The sequence below is a fragment of the Puntigrus tetrazona genome, unplaced genomic scaffold, assembly GCF_018831695.1.
Source record: "Puntigrus tetrazona isolate hp1 unplaced genomic scaffold, ASM1883169v1 S000000513, whole genome shotgun sequence".
NCBI lineage: Eukaryota > Metazoa > Chordata > Actinopteri > Cypriniformes > Cyprinidae > Puntigrus > Puntigrus tetrazona.
The window spans coordinates 1,577,148-1,600,783 of NW_025048150.1; the positions used below are offsets into that span (position 1 = coordinate 1,577,148).

Genomic DNA, 23,636 nt, shown 5'->3' on the forward strand with positions numbered 1-23,636 from the left:
TCTGGCACAAGAAAAAACATTTCCAATCTACATTATGCTTTATTATTAATTTTTATTCAGATGTGTTATATTTTTTGTACACGTTATATACAACAAATTCAATATTTTTTTTAAATGTGTCAATTGATGTGAAGGTATTTTCTCAGATTATAATGAATGGAGGGCTTAAAAAAATAAAATAATATATATATATATATATATATATATATATATATATATATATATATATATATATATATATATATATATATATTAATTACTGAGTAATTTATTTTTAGAAAATATATTTACTTAAATGCATTTTGAAACGTATTTTAGCAAATATATTTTTTGCACCTGTATTTAAAAAAAAAAAAAAAATAAAATTATATATATATATATATATATATATATATATATATATATATATATATATATATATATATATATATATATATATATATAAAGATATAATAAAATAAAAATCGGAGAAGCTGAAACGACATGAGTGTGAGTAAATCCTGCCAGAATGATTCGTTTGGATGAACTAGTCCTCTAAACACCTTCGGGAAGGTTTACAGAGAAATGACACAGCTGTACATCTTCATTTAATGTCTATTCTATTCACACTCGACTCGAAAATTTCAAACTCCTCTTGAGAGATAATCTGTGATCAACCGACAGTCTAAAACATCTCCTATCAGCATGCAGCTTCATGTTCCAGTCTCCAGAGAAGAAATAAGTGACTTTAAAGGAGTTAGACTCAAGTAGCAGATCATTTAGCTGTATCGTAATCATTTACAAGAACGCGTCAATTCTTGTTTTTTCTCGGAGATTCGCTGCATCTGCATCAAAAGCTACTGACTTCAAAAACTTTGTCACGGAAGGAAGCAAATACGCTTTGATTTTCTGTACATGCGAGGAATATTACACCCATGCCTGTTACTGTCGAGTTGAGCACGATTTAGAGCCGAAGATTCAGATCCTTTCCCTTCGTGAGCGCGAATCTGAATCGAATCAGATGCTGAATTGAGAAAACTGAACTGCAACTGCCCCCAGAGGAATTTATTTAAAGATGAAGATAACGTAAATATTTACCACATTGTTTTTGGCAGTTTGCAGAGTTAAAGTGTTGAAAACATTTAAAAGATTTAAATCACAAAACCGTCCATCAGCCAAATTAAATATAAAAAATAAATAAATAAAAATGAATCTACTGATATATCATAAATTCTAAAATGAAGTGCTCATCCACATAAAATGAAAAGTTATATCAGATGAATTTTATTTTAATAAAAATAAATGTTATTTTATTATTTTATGATTATATTATTTAATTATTTTAATAACATGTAAATACATCAGAGATGAAATATAATGAAATAAATAATTTTTTAACATTGATATGAATCTCCTTACATTTTCTCTGAATTCGAAATTGAAACGCCTCAAAAAATAAATATGATAAAATAATGAAATAAGCACTTTTGCAACATTTATATGAATTTCTTCACGCTTTCTCCTAATTCCAAACTGAAAAGAATGAAATGCAATGCAATCAAATTTCGAATCGTGCCGCGTTCTTTAAATCTTCTCTGATTTATTTAAACGCCGCTGCCCGTTTGCTAATTCAGTTCAAATTCAGAAATAGAACTGGAATGTAAAAGCATCTGAATTCAGTTCTGAACGATGCACAACCCTGTGTAATGTGTTTAGTTGTCAGTGAACTATCTATAAAATGCAACACAAAAACGGCGCGCGTGTCACACGTACAGATCGTTCATCTGTTCAAAGATTCGTCTTTTTTTTTGTTTTGGGTCTAGTTATTCATTTCCGGGGTGATGCTTCGGATCGGGGTCCAGCGATGTTGCCGCTGTTAGTTGTTTGTCATGATCCACCAGGACGCTGTCAGAAACAAACAGGTAGATATTAGAGAGAGACGAAGCGTCGTAGCTCCAGCCAGTGCTTCGTTGCTCCGGGTTCGTGTTTAATTTTAAGGAGATTACCTGGCATGAGCATCGTGGAGACGATCTCCGGATCTTCCAGCATGTCTATGATGCAGCGCTGGAACATCTTACTGGCGTCAGACTGCAAATAACTGCAGAGAGAGACAGAAGAAACAATCCGGCTCATATAATCAACAGCCGGCTCTTTCAGCACTCGAGAGAAAGATTTGCTCGCTTCTTCGTGGGATTCGGAGAACGGTAGCGCTGCATCACTTGCTCGCCGACGGACGTGAATGGGTGCCGCCAGAACCAGAGTCCAAACAGCTGATAAAAAGTATTGAGAAGACAAAACAAAGACATTTTTAACTTCCAACTATTGCTTTTTGAGGCTATAATACGTAACAAAGCTTCCTCCAGTTGTCCCTCGATTCAGGCAAGATTGCTTTTTAATTCGATCATAACCGGAAACGATAGCTTAACGTTGAAAAACAATCAAACTATGGATTTATTTTCAAACGCATAACATTGAAAATAACTGATGGACTGGAGCGGTGTGATGTTTTTATCAGCTGCACTGACGGCACCCATTCGCATCTATTGATGGAATGCTACACATCTCTCTAAATCTGACCACGCTTTTAACTTTAAACCATAGCTTCTGGCTAAAACATAGTCTATAATCTATAATATTGATATGATAAAGTTTGTCCTGTTGTCTCTCACGTTGAAATCCGGCCACAATGTTGTTTAGAGCTTGTAAACTTCTCTCTTGATTCAGAGCAGGCCACTTTTTCACCGGAGGAAGCATTTTTATGGATCATGGATCATGCATTTTAGCCGATAGCAATGGTTTGAAGTTAAAAAGGTCTTCTCCAGACGTTACTGAAGGACTGGAGCGCTGTGGGTTATAGCGATGTTTTCATCAGACTCATTCCGACGGCACCCATTGGCACTGATGCAATGCCACATTCATCCAAATCTGAGAAGAAGAAACAAACTCATCTACATCTCAGATGAACTGAGGGTGAGCACTTTTTCAGAACAGCTTAATTTTTAACGACTTCTGTTCCGTTCATCTAATAAAATACAGAAGTACCGATGCTAAAAATTCAGCCTTGATCACAGCAATCAGTTACATAGTACACTGATGCAGAAAAGTACACTGTATTTTAATCAAATTATTTCAAAAATCTCACTCTTAAGAGATGTTTTTACTTCTTTATAAGAGAAACACACCATCTATTATGCACGCACTCCCTCCACGGGAGATAATTACACCGCGGTATCATTCACTGCAACTTATAATTGACTTTTTTATTTTTCTTCTTTAAATTAGACCTTTGAGACCCACACACGAGCTGCGTGTACTTCACTACGACGTCATGTGAAGCGTCACAAATGAGATTAAGTAACACGAGACGTCACGTGTGCATCTTCTAGATAAGCGTGCGTTAAGAAAGACGAGCCATCTGCTAATTTGAAATGAGTCTCTTAAGACACTTAACACACACACACACACACACACACCATAACGGAGACATATATTATCACTCAAACGCTTGGATTTTTTTTTTTTTATGTTTTTGAAACGCTGAATTAATTTGATCAACGATGCAGAAAAAACAGCAATATTTAAAATATATTTTTACATTTTTAATATAATTGTTTCCTTTGTGAATAAATTCAAAAAACAATTTATTCCTGTGATTTCGAAGCTGAATTTTCAGCATCATTAGTCCAGCCTTCAGCGTCATACGATTCGGAAACCATTCTAACGTTCATATTTTATGCACAAAAAAACATTTGCGATTATCATCAATGTTGAAAACTGTTTTTTTGTGGAAATGCACTTCATTTTCTAGGATTCACGGATGAATAGAAAGTACAGAATCTGAAATATACATTTTTGTAACTTTATAAATGTCACTTTTGATCGATTCCTCGCGTCCTTGATGAATAAAAGCATTATTTCTGACCCAAATATTTCAACACCGACACTCACATCTTAAGGAATCGTATTTTACCAGATACTTGACGGAGACATGCAACCTTGAGAGCCCAAAACGTCTTCTTCGGTCCAAAACAAACGACTTGTTCTGGCCTCACGGAGACGAACATCAACACAAGACCGCCCGCCTTCACACCTCGGCCCAACATCAAACCCAGGCGCTTCCTATTTATCTAGAGCTTACTTCTCCTCTCAAGATAATCAGGTTTCGGCGAGTAAGTCTAGTGGACGGAAGAGAGTCGTGTCCATCCATGAGCTCGGAGCGATGCTGGACCCAGCGGGAGCTTCTGCCCGTGACGGAGGCTGAAGACCAGGCCGTGCTTGTCTTGTGTTCGTATAAATAGACTCGATTAGGATTTGATTTCCAAAGACCCTTGAACCGACTCTCCAGATCATTACGCTGCCACACACACACACACACACACACACACACACACACACACACCTCATCCAGGAAATGCGGTCCTGCCAGAACTCATAGATGATGTAGCAGCTCTTCTCGGGAAGCTTCTGGATGGAAACACTGGATGAGACACACAGAGAGACCAAGAATGAGTGAAATCCTCACATTGGTACTAAACTATATGAATTTGCATTTCGGCTACGTGACGAATGTAACGCTAACGCTTGATAAGGTCTCTAAATGATCAACATACAGTTAAACCTGTTTCGCACACAATCTCCTCCGTGTCTTCTGTCATGGTTTAGACGATCAAGTAAAAGCTAATTCTACAGCCTTCCCCCTTCAGCTCGCGCCTTACGCCTCGAATCTGCACTGATTTTGATCAAGTAAAGGTCAGAATAACTGCGGATGAACTCTCGCTGGACTCGGCTTTACTCGATTGCCCACGAATCACTTTCTAGAAGAATCTGATCATCAGGATCTGTCGAGGAGCTTCACTTTCACCGTTCCTCAATGATCTTCACGAGCGTCTCCCGAGGAGCCTTCTTCATCTCTCAAACCGCATTGCATTATATGTTTGGATCATTTCAGTCTCATCTTACTCATGGAGGTGATACTTACGGTATAGTTTATATTGGGTATCAGCCGTACAGTAATAAAGATCTCAATAATTTGCATTGATTTTCTCATTGTCGATATAAATATCTGCATCTGCACCAAATTGCATATTTATATTGCAAATACTTGCATATTTATACTGTATATATAAAACTGTGCTGATGCATCAATAAAAATGACATGTGTTTGAATGAAAAAATGTCTTTTTTCCGACTATTATTTCATATGTCAAGCTCCACAGGATTGAAGCCACTATCTGCCGGTTCATATCTTCATAATAACGTAATGTAACGTAGTGTGTTGTCTCACTGGAGGTTGTCGTTCTGGTTGGCGGTGGTGTCGGCGTAGGTCTTCAGAGCCTTCTGGAACTCCTCGAGATCATTCTCCGTCACGCTCATCTGTCTCTGAACCAGCAGGATGTTCTAGACGAGACACAGAGAGAAACACGGCCGTCGGGTCACTGCAGGACACAGAAATAATGCTGGAGCTTGGGGCATTTCCTCAGGGTTGAGCGTGATGTTAAATCTTTCTCGCGTTTAATGCAATGGGTTTAGAACGCAATGAAAGCGAATGAAGCTGGCCTCGTGAGAGAAAAGCGTGCTTAAATGCACTTTTTATTTCACTTTCTAAAATACGAGTAACAATAGAGGCTACTTTTACTTTGAGGTCCATTATGTTTTAATAATCTTTCGTCATGAATTTATTTAGCTGCGTTTACAAAAGCACGTTTAAAGTACTAATTTGAAGTTGCGTTACTGCATTTAGCACATTTAAAGGAAATCTGTTTTAAAAGTGCGCATTTCTAAAATATTTAAATAGCTTATATACAAGCAATAATGAGATATTACAGTATGTTTTAGTTTACCGTAAATGCCTGTGTAAGTGCATTCGACAAGAGACATTTTTAAAAGATGCTGCTTATGTCAAAAATCACAAAAGTCGTGATTATTGTAAGCTATGAAATTTGATTGCGCTTAACATGCACTTAAGCGACCAAAAGATTTCATTCAGTGTTATGTATTTTAACTTCATACAAGTTTGCTCGAAGAGGCCAAGCTTCAAAAAGCACACAAAAGATCACACAGCCGTCCATTATATGACTTTCCTTGACGGGAACCGACTCAAAATGAAACTATACACTCATAAATTTCACTTCGGCATCAATGTGAATGAATCGTTCGGACAGATTCTGTGAACCGAAATGATCTGACTCAAAAGATTCATTTTTAAGTGGAATGATTCATCGTGTTTTGAACAGTTCTTCTGAACTTTAGCCGACTTCTGATCACTCTTTGAGTTCACAGACAACTTTATTAAAATGTTGCATAGTTGCATAATAGCGTTTGCAGTTCACCATGGTGAATTCTTAAAATATGATGGAGATTCACAGATGTTAACACGGATGGGATCACTCACCGACTTGTAGGTGCTGGCCAGCGTATCTTCTTTCAGCGGCTCCAGTTTCGGACTCTAAAAATGTAAAGGTTTTCGTAGGTTTACGTGCTCAAGAGCCAGAGGTCGTTGTGTGTGAATGAAAGTATTTCAGCGTGCTCACCTGACACTCCAGTTTGTCGATGAGCTGCTGCAGTCTGTTGATCTGAGAGCACCAGTGCTCATCTGTATCTACGGTAACGCCTGAGACGCAACACACACCAGCTCTCAGTACACAACTCATCACTAGCACGGTTATTACTCTTAACTAAAAATAGCCTGAACGTATGCCCTCTTTTTCACAGACATGTCCTGGCCGGGATTTCTAAAATGTCTATGAAGGCATTGAATGCACTGACCGAAAAGCAGCCAAACCAGTAACATGCGGGCATTGCATGTGATTGAGCGATCAAAGCTTATGAGAATACACAAATAATGTAATAAAGACTGTCAAGTCAAAATGGATCAAAGACAAAATCTGTACTTTTTGGGCAATTTAGAAATCCCAGCCATAAAGGACAAAAATTAAAAAAATAAATAAAATTATAATAATTAAAAAACATTATAATAAATAAAAAATCTATATATATATATATATATATATATATATATATATATATATATTATTAAAAATGTTTAAAATAAGTAAATTTAAAATTATGCTGCAAATAAATTAATTTACAAATATGACATAATATTTCAATATGTACATTTAGGTGTAATATTATTACATGGTATTACACTAATATTTAAATTACATAATATTAGACTAAAATTACTAATGGAAATAAATGAAAACTAGAATTGAACTAAATTAGAAATAATAATTAATAATTAGTGATAGAAAAAAAACTACCCCAAAAAACATCTTAATAGCAATATTTATATGCATTTAAATATCTATCTGCATAATAATATCTACATACAAACTATTTTAAAGATCTCGCTGATTTGCAAAGACAAGCTATGAGACTTTCTCGTATAAATACAATGGTGTGCACTGAAAAGTATTTTTTGTCTCTGAATAGAACTGCGGTGTCTTCGTCCTCCTTGACTATGCGCTCTGCATTTCCTAAAATTAAAATAAATCCGATATAAACCAATATATAGCTGCATTTTAAAGAGCTGTGTGTTACCGGTAGTGAGAATGCCCGAGTACGGATCAGTCGGGGACAGACACATGTTCTTCTGCACCCGACGGCCACATCTTCTGTTGTTCTTCTGTATGATCAGATGCTCCGGGACCTTGACTTCGACCCTACGGAGAACAACAGCACAGAACCCCAGTTACCCTTCCTCATCATTGGAAACGCTCGATATCTTCGTGCTTAGCGACGTGATTGCATACGCACCATTTTCTTAAAACTAGACGCATTCGTCGTGCGTTTTCGGCAGTTATATATACCGTAGGGCGACTAACGCATCACTGATACATAATTCACGTATCACCAGAAGCAGCGTGAACGAGTTTGAGAGTTTTGGTTCAAAAAAACCACGGCTGTTCTGGTCTTCTGCGGCAACCTTGACTCGGTGGGGTTTTGTCGATAGCTTAGAAAGCTACAATATCTTGAATGCAAGCCGATGGCAGACTTGACAAAGCGCAGCTGCTAAGTGAAAGAACGGCGTCTGATGGGCACAAGCGAATCACATTGAATGGAAATAACCTTGTCATGGCTGTAACCCTGCTGACGTCACACACATATGTTCACATGAGTCAGAAGTCTCTCTCAAGGCTGTTGTTGACCCACTTCTTCTATTATCATCACCCTCAATGTTCCCCACGAGCTCACATTTCTGGTGCAACGCACCACAGACTCAAAAACGTGCGGGAAAGGTTCGAGATTTGTGTTTCGGAGGACATCATCTGCGTACGTATTGATTTTCGGTATGAAACTGAAGCTGTGAGAAATTTTGCGCTGAGATACGCAGCGCTGATTAATTTATGAGACAAGCTGAGCCTCCAAGAACAGAGATGATATGTTCATAGCGCCGAACAGGATTATAGAACTGTGCATGATTTATCACTCTCATTAATTAAACAACAAAACTCATTTCTGCAAAAATACCTTCATGCATCATGATAACGTGATATTAAGTAACTTTGGACTGGTTTTATTTTTTGTACAGCAAACTATGTGCAGCAGATGCACCTAGTGAGCGTATATTCAGTTTTTATTTATTCGGAATCGATCAGTAATTAAACAAGTGAGTCACTGGATCAATCATTCAGCCAGCAACACTGAATCATTCAGTTTTGAAACAAGTCATCATTTGAATCATTCATTTAGCCAATTCAATCAACAGCACTGATTCAATCAGTAATAAAAAAGTGCTTTTAGCGAGTCGTTCTCGCAACGATTCACTCAGCAACACTGAATCGTTCTGTAATGAGACAAGTGGCTTTACGAGTGAGCCGTTAAATGATTCATTCAACTGATTCTTTCAACAACATTCATTTAAAAAGGAAACATGTTTTCATGAGCGAGCCAATGAATTATTCATTGATTCGATTCACTCGAACAAGTCATCACTTGTTGTCTGTATCATTCATTTAACAGATTTTCAATAACACTGAATAAATGAGAAACGAAACAAGTTGCTTAATGAGTAGGTCACTGAGTCATTAATTCAGCTGATTCTTTCAATGACATTCATTGAATTCATTGAGTGATTCATTGAATGATTCACTTAATAACTCTGATTCATTCAGCACTGAAGTGCTTTGAGTAAGTTACTGAATCATTCATTCAACCGATTCTTTCAATAACACGCGATTCATTGAATGATTCGCTTAATAACTCTGAATCATTCAGTAAGGAGACGAGTGTTTTCACGAGTAAGTCATTGAATCACTCATTTAACTGATTCTTTGAATAACATTGAATCATTCAGACAAGTGCTTCGAGCGAGTCACTGAATTATTCATTCAACCAATTCCCTCCGAACCATTCAGAATGAAATGAAACAAGCGTCTTTATGAGCGTGAAACTGTATCATTCATTCAACTGATTCTTTCAACAACACTAAATCCTTCAGTCTTCATGAGTGAGTCATTGAGTCACAGCCGGAAACATTAAAAAACGTGTTCTGCTCCAGTTTCGTTCGGAACGATTTCCGTTAGTGAAAAACGAGCAAACAAACAAATAATAACTTGCAAAATGACTAAATACGAAACTCTTGTTTAAATAACCATAAAGTAAAATAAATACATTCATATATATTCTCGCTAAAGTATAAATAGCTCTTTTTTTAAACGGCTGTATTACGTAAAATGTCATCCGCTATTTTATTGCATTCTCAAGATAGCTCCAAAATGCCACAACTGCCTTTCGGACAATTGTGAACGCTAATTAATTCGCAATATCCATGTAAAAATGAGACAGTGAAGAAGTGGTAACCCCTGTCAATCAAAAGCCTGCGATCCCGAAGCCGTAAATGACTCGTATCTTCAGAGGACTATGATGAACTGGGCTCTCGTTGCTGTTTATGGGAACTGTACAGGCAGTCGTGTTACGAAATCTTCCTAAAGGGCTTTTCTGCTTGACAAATGGGAATTACAGGCGGGGAGAAATAACAGCAGAAATGCTCGTTCGCTTATCGAGCGATTAGTAGCAAACAAAAACATATGCAAACATTTCCCCGCCGTTCCGTCGCGTTAAGAGCTCTTGGGAGAATACGGCATGTTTCTGTGACAGCTGCTTCGTGAGGAGGAGAATACCCCACGGATAAACAAGACAAATGTGCTTCATCACGAAGAAAACATTACATTACTTCTGCTGCTCTCTGTTCGTCAGTTCTGGCTTTCTCCCTCTCTTTCTTTCCCTCGCTCTCATAGATATTAAATGCTGAGACAAGTGAACATCCCTCAGCGAGCAAACTAATAAAATAAAGGGTCTTTAGTCATTCTTGCAGCACCTTCGGTTCACTCGACCTTCTCCTGAACCTGTTTTTTTCCTTTCCTCTGGGTTTTGTAAAGAACCAGAACTCTCCAGTCCTAGAAGAACTGTTTTAAGTTCTTATGACGTATAAAGACATACAAGGTTCTTCTGAGACATCATAGGAATCCTTCTAAGAAGGACTGCATTCATTGAGGATTGCATTACAAAAAAAATGGAATGAATGAATGGATGGATGGAGAAACCGATAGATAGATAGATAGATAGATAGATAGATAGATAGATTTTCCTCTCATCTGAACTCTAAGAGGAATTCTCCTCTGGTTTCACTGGAACTCCTTTCTGAAACCTTTATTTTTAGGAGTGCAAGACAGAAGAAGTGTTGTGCTTACAGCGCCTGTGTGTGTGTTGTACATGTGTGTGTGTGCACATGCATGTGTGTGCGTGTTTGCATGTGCATGCATGCATGTACGAGTGTGTGTGTGTTTGTGTGTGCATGCATGCATGTACGAGTGTGTGTGTGTTTGTGTGTGCATGCATGCATGTACGAGTGTGTGTGTGTTTGTGTGTGCATGCATGCATGTACGAGTGTGTGTGTGTTGTGTGTGTGCATGCATGCATGTACGAGTGTGTGTGTGTGTTTGTGTGTGCATGCATGCACGACTGTGTGTGTGTGTGTGTTTGTGTGTGCATGCATGCATGAGTGTGTGTGTGTTTTTGTGTGTGCATGCATGCATGTATGTGTGTGTGTGCGTGCATGCATGTACGTGTGTGTGTGTGTGTGTTTGTGTGTACATGCATGCATATTTGTGTGTGTGTGTGTGTCTTTTTGTGCGTGCATGCATGCATGCATGTACGTGTGCGTGTGTGTTTGTGTGTGCATGCATGCATGTGTGTTTGTGTGTGCTTTTGTGTACTGGCATTTGTGGTTGAGGACACAAATGTGTATAATGACATGAGTACAACAACGTAAAGGTGGTTCATGAGGACACTAAAAAAGATTGTCTTAAAAAAGAGGTGTAGAGTGGTAGAATATACAGTCTGTACAGTATAAAAACCATTATGTCTATGGAGAGTCCTCACAGGGATAGCTGACCCGACGCGTGTGTGTGTGTGTGTGTGTGTGTGTGTAACTCACGGAGTGGTGCTGCTCTGTGCCTCTACGGCCTCCATCGCACACTGCAGAGACATCTGGAGCGACAGCAGCTGACTGGACGTCTCTCTCAACATGAAACGGGTCACAAACTGCCCCAGAACAGAGGATCCCTGGTACTCCTGCCCGGGAAACACTCATCATCACTCACATTAACACACGCTTACCCTCACCCTGCGTATTTCCCTCACAATTAACCTGCTGCTAATGGAAGCAGTGTGCATTTAGGACATATCCTGACTAATAACGACCGGACTGAAAACAAAATGAAAGGCCGCTTTATCCTGAACGAACAGATTCAATTACTCTTTATGGTGTAAAGAGAACAGAGAGAACCACACTTGCAAACAAACACACTTGCTGAGTCTCCTGGCCACTTATAAATGAAATTTAGTCACATGTTTGACTATAAGTGCATTATATATCAAAACAATAAAGCTTTGTTATTTACGAAATACTGCATGTGTTGGAAAGCAACAGAACTGTTATTTTTTTATATAGCATGATGTATATATTATTATAATGTTTATGAATGTTTGAATTTAATTTAATTTCTTTAGATTTTAGGTTCCTTTCTTTTATTTAAGTTAGAATTAAAATCAGTGCGGTCAAACGATTTATTTTTAGATGCGATATTAATAAAAAAAAATACTAAAATATTTTTTATGTAAAATATATATATATATATATATATATATATATAAATGCAAACAAACGCTTGTATATATTTAAGAAAAATGTTTTGTCATATTAAATATGTTTATATATAATACAAAAATTTAAGAATATAAATGTAAACATGCAGACATATGTAAATATTTTATATATACATATATAATAAATATACATAGGACACACACGGAAACTTTATTTTTATTTATTAAGATTATTTATTTCAGATTAACCGTGACTGATAGTTTAACAGCACTAATTACAATTTAATTAATTATTTCGTTTTTGTTTTATTTATTTTTATTTTCAATTAGTTATTTCAGGTATTTGAACAGGAAACATTATTCTCTGTAATATATATGTATTATATATTATATTTTATATTTATATAATATTTATATTATTCAATTGCAGCTTTATTTAATTTTAAATAATAAAAAAAAATCGTTTACTATTTTTATTTAACACTAAATTGTCTCTGATGTGATTGGATCTGATTCTGATCTTGGTTTACCTCCTTCGTCTTGTCCATAGCCTTCAGGACGGCCACATTGAGTTTCTCCAACGCTGACAGAACATCCAGGTATTCCCCGAGATGCTGGGAAAAGTATTCTGGAACAAGAAAGAGGATGAATTATAGATCACAGTCCAAATACGACTCATATATTCTTCTGTGGGTTTTTAGGTGCATGTTTTGAGCTAGTGTTACCATAAAAGTGGAGTTTGTGTCGCTTCTCAAAACGTCAAAAAATTAAAAAAATGAAGTAACAGCGAAGGAAGAGAGAGATTATAGGCCAAAATACAAAGTTTGTAGAGTCATTTAAAGAGTCTGTTTTTATCACACACACACACACACACACACACACTTGTAAAGTAGTTTTTAGATCATTACTTGTCATGTAACATCATCTTTTTTACCCTCTGACCCCTGAAGACAGAGGATTCAGGCTTGCTTTTCCTGTTCAGTTTTAAGGCGTAAAACCTCCCACATTACAAATGCAAATTGATTACAATGAATTATTCACTTTCAAGTTCATGCATTTTAAAAACTGCGGCTAATATTAGCTCAAAAACACGCCGGGATGCACGAAAATCCGGCAGAAAATCCAGTGCACCTTTGAAATGCATTACATAAAGCTAATCCGGCATGCTTTTCGAGACGGATGAAACGCAAACCGGGCGCAGATTCTCCACTGACAGGCAGACATTAAGAGAATACGGCCTTGCAAGCGAATAACAAACCACTTGTGCATTCCTAAAATTCGCGACGAAGGTTAAAAACTTCAAGCAAAACTTTTTTTTTTTGTAACGCTTGGTTTTTTTTGCATTTTCCTCCCAGAATGGCAATTTAAAGGAATGATCCACACCTACCTGATAGTTTGTCTGTATCGAGGTTACTGGAAAGAGAAGAGGAGAGAGAATAAAATGAGTCACGAGAAGAAAAAAAATAAAAAAAAGAGCCTTAATTGAATTGGAGAAGAGTCAAGGATTTGAAAGCGGTGTCATTAGCGAGGAGGATGTGTGGGCCGTCCACAGCTTCAGATGAATTTTAAAAGTGTAAACAGTCCAATTATGTTTGGTTCTGTTAACACGACGGGTCTGAGGGGATGCTTCTCAGCAGACGCTAATGACGTCCCTAATGGGCTGAAACCACCGCGATGCATTTATTCTATACTTTAACGACTTTTACAAACTTGGATTTACACCGAAGCTGTTTAAACCAGTTTAACAAGTCGTGTGCAAACAGCTGCTTTCTACACCGGGTAAAAGTCTATATAATATCTATAATGTTGTGTAAATAGTGTCTGTCTTATAATGTGTATTTAAAAATCTGTGCACAAATCTTTCAAAAATAAATAAATAATTTACTGCATGTAGTTTATACTATATATGTATATATATATATATATATATATATATATATATATATATATATATATATATATACAATATTTTAAATGTGCATAAAATCTATTGCATATCATAGTTTCTTTCTAATAATGTATTGTATATATATATATATATATATATATATATATATATATATATATATATATATAACTTTATGTTTGTCGTTAACAGAAACAAGAAATAAAAGATTAAATATTATATTAAATAACATAATATAATGTAATGTATTTTAATAATATAAGATTATATAATTAGTGCTGTCAAATGTTCACGTAAAATATGTGTGCATGCTGACTATTTATTACGTATATATAAATACAAACACATGTGTGCGTATATTTAAGAAAAACTATATATTTAATATAAGTTTAAATATTAAATATATGTTTATATCATATAAAATAAATTTATGTATATGCATATATAAATGTAAATATTCTATATATATATATATATATATATATATATATATATATATATATATATATATAAAATAAACTGAAAACTTTTATTTTGTATGTGATTAATTATGATTAATCATTTTACAGCACTAAATAATATAATATAATATAATATAATAAAATATAATATAATATAATACAATTAGATATAATATAATTAAATATAATATAATATAATATAATATAAATAGTTGAAAAATACACTTGTAAAGTCCTTCATTAAGCTTGTTAAAATTAAACAAAAATATATGACCCCCAAATCAGAGAGATACTGTAGATAATGACTGTAAGTTATTAGTATGACGGAAACATGCCAAAGAATAAAGGAGTGAACAGTCACACATCCCACACCTTCTGGATTGTTCATTTTTATGCCGAACTCCATATTTTCATGCAGATGAAAACAAATCTGAATGCCCCGGTGCGTGCTGTAACATTAAATCGGTTTCACAGCCAAAACACAATCATGAAGACAGAGACTCGGGCTCCATAATTGGCTTGGAGTGCTCCCCGATAGCATTAATGGACTTTTAATATTTGACTGAGACCGAGGGAAGAAAGAGCGAAAGGAGGGAAGGGGCTAGTTAAATGAATCGGGGCGATTGAATTGCACGGACACAGGTGTCCACGAGGATGCCTGTTAACACACAGACCGCAAAAACTATTCGTTTCGTCACCGAACGAAAAAAAATAACCCCATGCTACGAATAACAAACGTGCTGCTGTTAATACATTGAAAAATACGTGACATATTTTTAGTTAAAAATCATAATTGCGTGCAGTTTTATATTCAGCAAACGTTGCCCGAACGAAGAATTTCACGTCGCCGAAATGTTAAGGCTTTGCGAGTTCCCAGCATGCATTGCGGCGTGAACACATTATGTTATTGTTGATAGGATTATTGCCTCGCTGTCTGCTCGGTTCATTTCTGTTGTTTTATCATTATTGTTAGTTATTTGTTGTACCGTTGTGTCTTTTTGAGCAAAATCATAGAAGCTAGCTATTGATTATTATTTCATTAATCATATAGTATAAAGCAGAGGAGTCTGTTTTGCTTTATATTAACTCTCCCCATGCAGAAATGACATACACTTGACTCGAAATATGACATATATTGTACACATATGTACACCCATATATAAAATCCCCATATATATAACTACACGTTAATAATATCTATATAATAATTATTTTTGTATATGGTACCGAAACAACTATTTATATATGCAACTTTATTATGCATGCATGTATATGTATATGAACAAAAAAAAAAACAATAAAAGTACGACAACAATAAAAATGCACATTAAAAAAATACATTTATTATATTTATTTATGCAATTTTACGTAAGTACACATCTCTCTGCGTCTTTTGTATTCATTTATATTTAATTATGATTTTATTTAATTATTAATCACTGCAATATCAACGTTTATCGACGGGGCCTAGTCCAGGCTAGATATGCTATACATCACATTTATATTTTTATTAATTTTTATATTTTTCAGAAATCGCAGAAAAGTTTGTAAAGGGACGCTTGAGATGTGTCTGAAGATGCGTCGCCGCCTCCGGCTTCCCGGAAACGCAGCCCTCGGTTTGCTTTGATTCGCGCGCGCCACCTCGGGTCGGGTGCTTTGATCCTCCCGCGCGCGCCGGCGTTCTGCCGCTCGTTCGCTTTCGCCGCGGACGCTACGGGAACGCAGTCTGAAAGGCGGCTAATTGGGGGAACGGAAAACGTAAGGTTGCCAAGGATACAGGTCGCCCCGAACTCAAAGGCTGAGCCGCGAGGGGGAGTCGGCGGAGTACCGATCGCGCGCTCTGTTTGCGCGGTGAGGCGGAAATGATCGGCCCGGGCCGCTCGCGGAGGATGTGACCGCGCGGCGTCACGAAAACACGTCTGGAAACGCACTGGACAACGCTGTGAGCCGTGCGTCGCTTCATCCTCATCCTTCCATGAGCGATAAAAATAAAGGTATTTTTTAACTATTGTTTCACTCGCCACTGGCCTTCTACGAGCATCAGCATCAATGCCTTATGTAATTATTTAGTGCATTAATTGCACCAGAAAGCTGAATTTTGTAAATAAGTTAGTTTGATGTGCCTAAATTGCATGAACACACACACAAATATAGTAAAAAAAAAAAATAATAAAATAAATAAATAAAAAAATATATATATATATATATATATATATATATATATATATATATATATATATATATATATATAAAGAAATATACACAAAAAGAATATATATATATATATATATATATATATATATATATATATATATATATATATATGTGTGTGTGTGTGTGTGTGTGTGTATATGTGTATATTTATATTAGAAGTTTATTACAAAATGAGATACAAAAATATCATGACCGAAAAAAAGTAAATAATCTGCATTATATTTCAAACTGTTTATTTAAATAATAATAATAATAATAATAATAATATTTTATATATATATATATATATATATATATATATATATATATATATATATATATATATATATAATTTTTTTGCTTTTTTTTACCTAATTAAAATTACATTGATGTAAAAGACATTATAAAATATTATTTTATACTATATATGTTATTATACCATATAAAATTCATTTTGATACTTTATCATTATTATACTATACAATATTAGTACTATTATAATATATTTTTATAGTATAATGCAGCACCATTATAATATAATGATTATAGAACACATTTGAACTAATTTAATAAAATATAATTATAAAATCCTTTTACAATATATAATGTTAATTATTAAATGCTGATGTTCATGTATTTTGAGGGTGAAATGATCAGGCCTGTTTGCACTAAAAATAACGACGTGACTTCGGATCTGGGCTGTTGTGTTTTCTGGATTGGTCTGTGTGTATATACTTTGTCTGCCGGCCATCGATGGAGTAGAAAAGCTCCCGCAGCTCATCGGTCGTCAGTATCCCATCTGCAAAATACGCTTTAAACTCCTCGAAGGACAGCTTCCCGTCATCTGCAAGACGACACAAGAGGAGAGCGGAGAATCAGCAGCCGCATCTTCTGCCAAGTTTTCATTTTTTTGTGAAAATGTTTGGAGATGAAGCCGATGGAAATGCCAACGGTCGCTAAAACGCTGCAAGCGTTGTCAAAATATTTGATATTTCACCAAGAGCAGGTTTACATTGCAACAAAGCTGACATCAGTGCAAGTACAGAATAACACGTTGGTGTTCGCGTGTCGCTCCCATTCAGTCATTGCTCCTCGGCAATGTTAAAGAACGTGACTTCGCATAAAGTGCAATGCCCTAATAATACCGAAATCAAAATTAGAGTAAAAACGTTTTTGAAATCAACATAAATCTGCCAAATCCACCCATTTATGGAAGAGACCAGGAAGGGTTGTATTAATTGCACCAGAAAAATAGCTCTGCGATACATAATAATACTAAATTTCAACAGAAAGAAACGTGCAAAGCGACCGGGAAACGGTGCATAAAATATAAATTAAATAAGTCTATTAAGTATGCAGATTTCAATAATCAGATTTCTTGATCAGTGCACCTGGACTCTTGAAAACTGGTAGGAGCTTGCGACGTTTGCTACTGCAATCGTGCATCAAAGAATCAGCGAAGTGACTGGAGGTTGAGCCAGCGTTTATCCAGTCTCCTCAGCCCACGGCGAGCGTCTCTATTAAGTCAGACGAGCACCTGGCGATGCTTTTTACTGACGGCAGACGTCGTAGATCAACCTCGATACGTGAACTACCATCTGCCGCTAGAGCATCTGCTCTTATTATTAGGGAAAGTGGAGAAGGTGTCATCCATCGAGAGTCTAAAGAGAAATATACTCGGCGGTTCGTGACAGCTCTCATTCACGTCTAAATCACCGAGCTTTCGGCTCCTGAAAGGCATCAGAGGCGCTTTCAGCCCTTCGGTTGAGCGTCTGAGGTCTGAGGAAAGCCGATATCGATGTTATGCAGAAAATAATATCACAAGAGTTTCATGTTTTCTGAAGGAATGTAAGAAATGCTTGAGCAAATCCGTGCCGTGGTGCGGTGGCGTCGCTAAGGGGCCAAAATTATGCCGAGTAATATTCTTAACCCTTAAAAGCCAGACATGGCTTGGTTTTTCATGGAGCAATTTATCGAACCTAGATAAGACGTTTGAATACGTGTTTTTGTTATCGTGTTTGATGCACATGGCTCGTATGGTCTGATACAGTGAGAATGCAGAGGGAAAAAGCAGTAAATCTTACTGTAATGTCAAACTATCTTTACTGTAATGTAAATCCTTAAAATATTAAAAAGCGCATAAATATGAGTTGTCACTCTATATCTCCGATAATATGACTTGGTGCAATGAGAATAATCCAAACGTGTATAAACGCAGATCAATGCTGATTGATAGACGAAGAGAAAAAGGTTCCTCAGGAGATGTTTTGGAGGCTTGTGAAGATCATTGCTCCGTTGAGGAACAGAGAAAGTAAAGCTCCTCATAAGATGCTGATGATCGGATCGGAGGCGCACTGATTCTTCTAGAAAGTGATTTATGGAGAATCAAGCTGCTTGATTCCAGCAAGAGTTCATCTGGAGATATTCTGATGCTTGCTTGATCAAAATCAGCCCAGATTTGACAGCAAAAGATGTTTGTATTACACTAAAAAACATCAAACATCAATCAGGCAACGGAAGGCATGGAGGAGATTGAGCCTGAAACAGAAGTTTCACCTAAAATCGCGTGTCAAATGTCATCCGGTAGGGTTTAAAGGGTTAAAGAAGATCAGAGTGCGTTTCGGAGGAAGTTATTGTTGTTTACTGCAGCCTCTGAGCCCTTTTTATATTGGAAAAGGGAAAAAGTTTCAGGCATAAATCAAAGCAAAATCGCAACGAGAAGCCGTTTGTCTCCAGGGACGGAGATCAGATGACTCAAGAATGCAGTGAAAATGAAAATCAGATACTCACTTGTAAAGCTCACATCTATAGACATCATCTACGGATGAATCAAAAGAACAATAATTAGACTGATTCTGTCAAAAAGGTAAATTCTACAGAGATCAGACTCGAAACAAAAAAGAGAGCCAATAGAAACCCTTAAAAACCACTCACTCAGCAAGACAAATCTGCACAGAGGGATGTTTTTTGTAGTTTAAAACTACATTTTTGTGGCCAAATGGACGTTTAATTACACGAGGCTGACAGAGACAGTGTGCATATTCAGAGCATCACAACACTGTCCAACATCTCCAGTTTATTCAAGAGCAAATCTGACGACCATCTGGGTTCAGTCTCCTCACAGCAGACGGTATCAGCCCATCAGACTCTCCGATCGGAGCCAAATAGTGCCACCTTCTCCATTCTGTCTGTGGGCAAGTAAAACACACGCTAACCAGCCAGAGAAGCACTTAAAAATGTTCAGTGCAGAAATGTAATTACGCTGGAAGAAACATCGGCACCTTCAGAGCACAAAGAAAGACTGCGGTTTTCTCTCCAGAAAAAAAGCACATTTGGAGACTGGAAATTTAGCAGGTCGTTGAATTGCATCATACACAAATATTAGAGATAGTAAATGTGGCCCAAACCGGTTTATAACGTCGATCAGCAAAAATTAATGCAAATGCCATTTTCAATACCAATCTGGCTTACTTTCATTACATACCGTACCTGTCTGCAGCATATAAAATATTACACAGAAGTGATTAACGTTATATATGTGGCATTCGATAGTTTGCGGTTTGCATGCTTTTTATATTTTTTTAAGAAATTTGCATGTCTTTTTACAGTTACAGATTCAAAATGTTATGAAATATTTCTCAAACGTTGTAACAAATGCATCATCAATGTAAGTTAAATTGTTAATACTAATGCATGCATTTAGGAAATGATTGTTTTTACTTAATTACCAAAATATGCACAAAATTGCATATTAAAAACCTGAAATTATATTACAAGTATTTGTATGATGCATTGAATATTTGTATAACGTTGTGATAAATCTAAAGCATGCCCAATCAGACTTTGCTCACCTACGGACTGTGAACATTTGCTGTATTTTCTTGCCTAACATCTCCAGACATTTCTAGGTCAAAGTTGAATTCCTAGAGATGAGTGAAGTCCGGTAAGAGCTCTCGTGGTTAATGGAGATGCCGGAGAGAAGAGTTCGGCTCTCAGGGGACTTTTATCTTCTCGGCTGCTCTGCCTTATTTAGTCTCAAACTAATGTGCTATTCTGTGCTGTTGTCTGGGGATCAGCAGACTCCGATGCATCTTCCTAAGCGTTTCCCACCCATCCCATGCTGAGCTTCAAACACTTTTCCTTTAGCGAGGGTGGAGCAGCGTGATGGAGCGTCGTCTGCTACGGTTACTTCAGGGATTTATTCCGTTAAAGCCTAATTTGTTTTCCTTCACACACACGCATCTGCGCTTTTCAAACGTATGGGTTTCAGGTTTAAAAAAAGCATCGACAGCACCGTCTATTCGCATGCACCTTTGGCTGGTTTTAAACTGACTCCATTGAAGAAACGAAAGCGAATCGTTATGCAAACAAGCGCGAAACCTGCGCCTTCGCCCCTCAATTTAAAATGTACTCAGCAATGGATGCTCTGCAGTGAATGGGTGCCGTCGGGATGAGAGTCCAAAAAGCTGATAAAAACATCCCAATCATCTACAGCACTGCAATCTTTTTCAAATGTTATTGGATGATTAAAAGCGCCTTAATGATGAGTTTGTTTCTTGCAAACACCTAGCTTTTGGTTTCACGAGACATTAACTGATGGACTGGAGTGGATCATCGTGATGTTCTGACGGCACCCATTCACCGGAGAGCATCCGTTGCTGAGCATGAGTAAATTTCAAATGATTTTTTTTTGCCACTGAGGGGCGAAGACACAGGTTTCGTGCTTGTTTGCATAATGGCTTGCATTCGTTTCTTTAATGGAGAACCACCCAAAGGTGCCTGCGAATAGACGGTGCTGTCGATGCTTTTTTTAAACCTGCAATGCATTCTCCAAATCTGATGGTTGAGGGGGGAACGCCATATAAACAAATCACATCAATCTAATTCTGCATTAACACACAAAGATGCTATGTACCTGCAAACCTCGAAAGCGGCGCTAAATGATCTCTGTAACTCACGGTTTAGTTTTCAATTCACAATTAGCATGTATTTTATCTATTAATATTTTTCACGCTGATAAATTTGCTCTCCAGCATCCTGGAGCTAGATATATAGCTCCTGTCAAACGCCATCATGTGCTCATCTGGGACCGACCCAGCGGTCCATCCAGAACCGGCCCTGAGGGTCAACAGCAGACAAAAGGCTCTTTTCTCTTGCCCACGTCTGTCCCTCGCTGTAAGGATCCAAAATAATTGCCAAGAGTTTCTTTGAGGCTAAAACATATATTACATCTCGCAGCTGTCACAATGGGTGAAACGGCTGAAGGAGACTTTCTGAGAAATCCATTCTGTGCATTGAAGGTCTGACAGAATAAAAGTGAGAAAATTACCATTCTTTCTTCACCTCTGCATGAACACGGGCTGAAAGCGTCAGTAAATCATTGAGAGTGCATTCAAATAAATATGCGGCAGGTGGTCAGATTTAAAGCTAAATGCATGCATTATGCATAATGCATATTAAACATAGTCCGAGATGACGGAATCTCAATACCTTATGAGCATTGGACGCATAATTATGCATTTATGTATGAGTTACACAATAACCCAACAGTAATGAGACACTGCAAACAACAACCAGTGATGATTTTGCAAATGAATATTTTATGGCCAAAGTAGTTTTATTTCCACAGGAGGAAAAAAAAAAATTCTAGTTAAAAGCACATTTTAAAGGAGCCACTATTTTCCTTTGTACAAAGAAACAGCTTTTGTTCAAAGGAAATTCTTTCATATGAAATGCGAGAGACACAAAGTTAGATTTGGATTTCACAGGACAGTTTCTGGCTTTTGTGAGAGCTGCCAAGTCGATGCTTTATTTCAGCACAAAACCTCCAGTCATCTGCTTCTTTAAGCTCTTTCTCATTCGGTGGCTCTCGCTGCAGAATTGCTGTTTTTTTTTTTTACATGCAATTTTTCATCTTAGTACGGCCGTCAGACTTTACTACTCAGATCAGATCTGAAAAAAGACCATTTTACAGAGAATTCAACTCAAGCTAAGGTAAGAAAGACAGTACCTTAAAAATTATTGATCGTATAAAAATGTTGATAGGGTGTTCTTACCAGGCCCTAGTCTAATTACTTGCGTATTATTAAATTATTTAATAAAATATTCACTTATTTTTTTATTATTACCGTCTCATTACCATGCAATTCATATTTATTATATTTAATAATTATAATATTTCAATCGTAATTGTTGCTTTAACAAAGTACAAGCTGACTTTAAGTATTTTTTTTTTTATTTTAACTAGTTGACTTTTAAGTATTTCGCTCATTTCGCAAAAAAAAGCCCTGACTACATAATAAGCCTATTAGAATATGGTTAAAACGCCCATATACTTTAAATCATAAGAGCAAAACATATATATTTATATGATGTAACATAGTTAATATCACACAAGTAAAAGTGCTGCTTTTGCGAATGTCAGATGTGATTTTAATTTCATACGAGAAGAAATTAATATTAAGCGAGATACATTATACACAATATTTTGTGTATTTATAATAATAATAGTTTTTCACCAACAAAAATACTTTGCCAGATCAGAACATTTGTGAGTTTCAGAGAAGAACTGGGGTGTTTAGTTTCTGAATAAATGTTTTTAAACGAATCATTTGAATCAGTGATTTAATGATCCATTCAAAAAGAGACTGTCTTTGTTTGTTTCTTAACGAATCAGCCATTTTAAATGAATCATTTGAGTCAGTGATTCAATGATCCATTCGTTGTGATTTGCTTCACTTCTAAATGCTTCGCTTCTAAATGAATCAGTCATTCTGACTGAATGAGGTTTTAGATAATAAATTAATTTGTGCTATAAAAACATGTATAAAGCAAAGAAAGCCTATATAAACACGCCATTGTTTTACATAATATTTGAATAAATGAGTGAATACATTTGTGGCAAAAATTGCATGCATCAGAATGCTGAAGTGATTGTGAAATAGCAATTAATACAAAACGAACATGCACAAAACTACACATGCAAA

The 23,636-nt window shown here is 36.4% G+C and overlaps 1 protein-coding gene across 2 annotated transcripts in view; it reads right to left on the minus strand.

Moving 5' to 3' along the window:
• Positions 1–1,383: 1,383 nt before the first annotated feature.
• The window catches only part of necab3 (N-terminal EF-hand calcium binding protein 3), a 32,562-nt gene continuing 10,309 nt past the window's right edge, over positions 1,384–23,636 (minus strand). The window contains exons 3-14 of one of the 2 annotated variants that reach the window (XM_043232231.1): positions 19,441–19,468; positions 17,386–17,494; positions 13,478–13,503; positions 12,621–12,718; positions 11,420–11,556; positions 7,522–7,643; positions 6,510–6,589; positions 6,371–6,424; positions 5,264–5,376; positions 4,379–4,456; positions 1,986–2,077; positions 1,384–1,884 (exon numbers count right to left, since the gene is read on the minus strand). In XM_043232231.1, coding sequence (XP_043088166.1) covers positions 1,856–1,884; positions 1,986–2,077; positions 4,379–4,456; positions 5,264–5,376; positions 6,371–6,424; positions 6,510–6,589; positions 7,522–7,643; positions 11,420–11,556; positions 12,621–12,718; positions 13,478–13,503; positions 17,386–17,494; positions 19,441–19,468 — 966 coding nt within the window. In that variant the 3' untranslated portion in view covers positions 1,384–1,855. The remainder of the gene's footprint in view (positions 1,885–1,985; positions 2,078–4,378; positions 4,457–5,263; positions 5,377–6,370; positions 6,425–6,509; positions 6,590–7,521; positions 7,644–11,419; positions 11,557–12,620; positions 12,719–13,477; positions 13,504–17,385; positions 17,495–19,440; positions 19,469–23,636) is intronic. The other variant, XM_043232229.1, reaches the window with a different exon arrangement.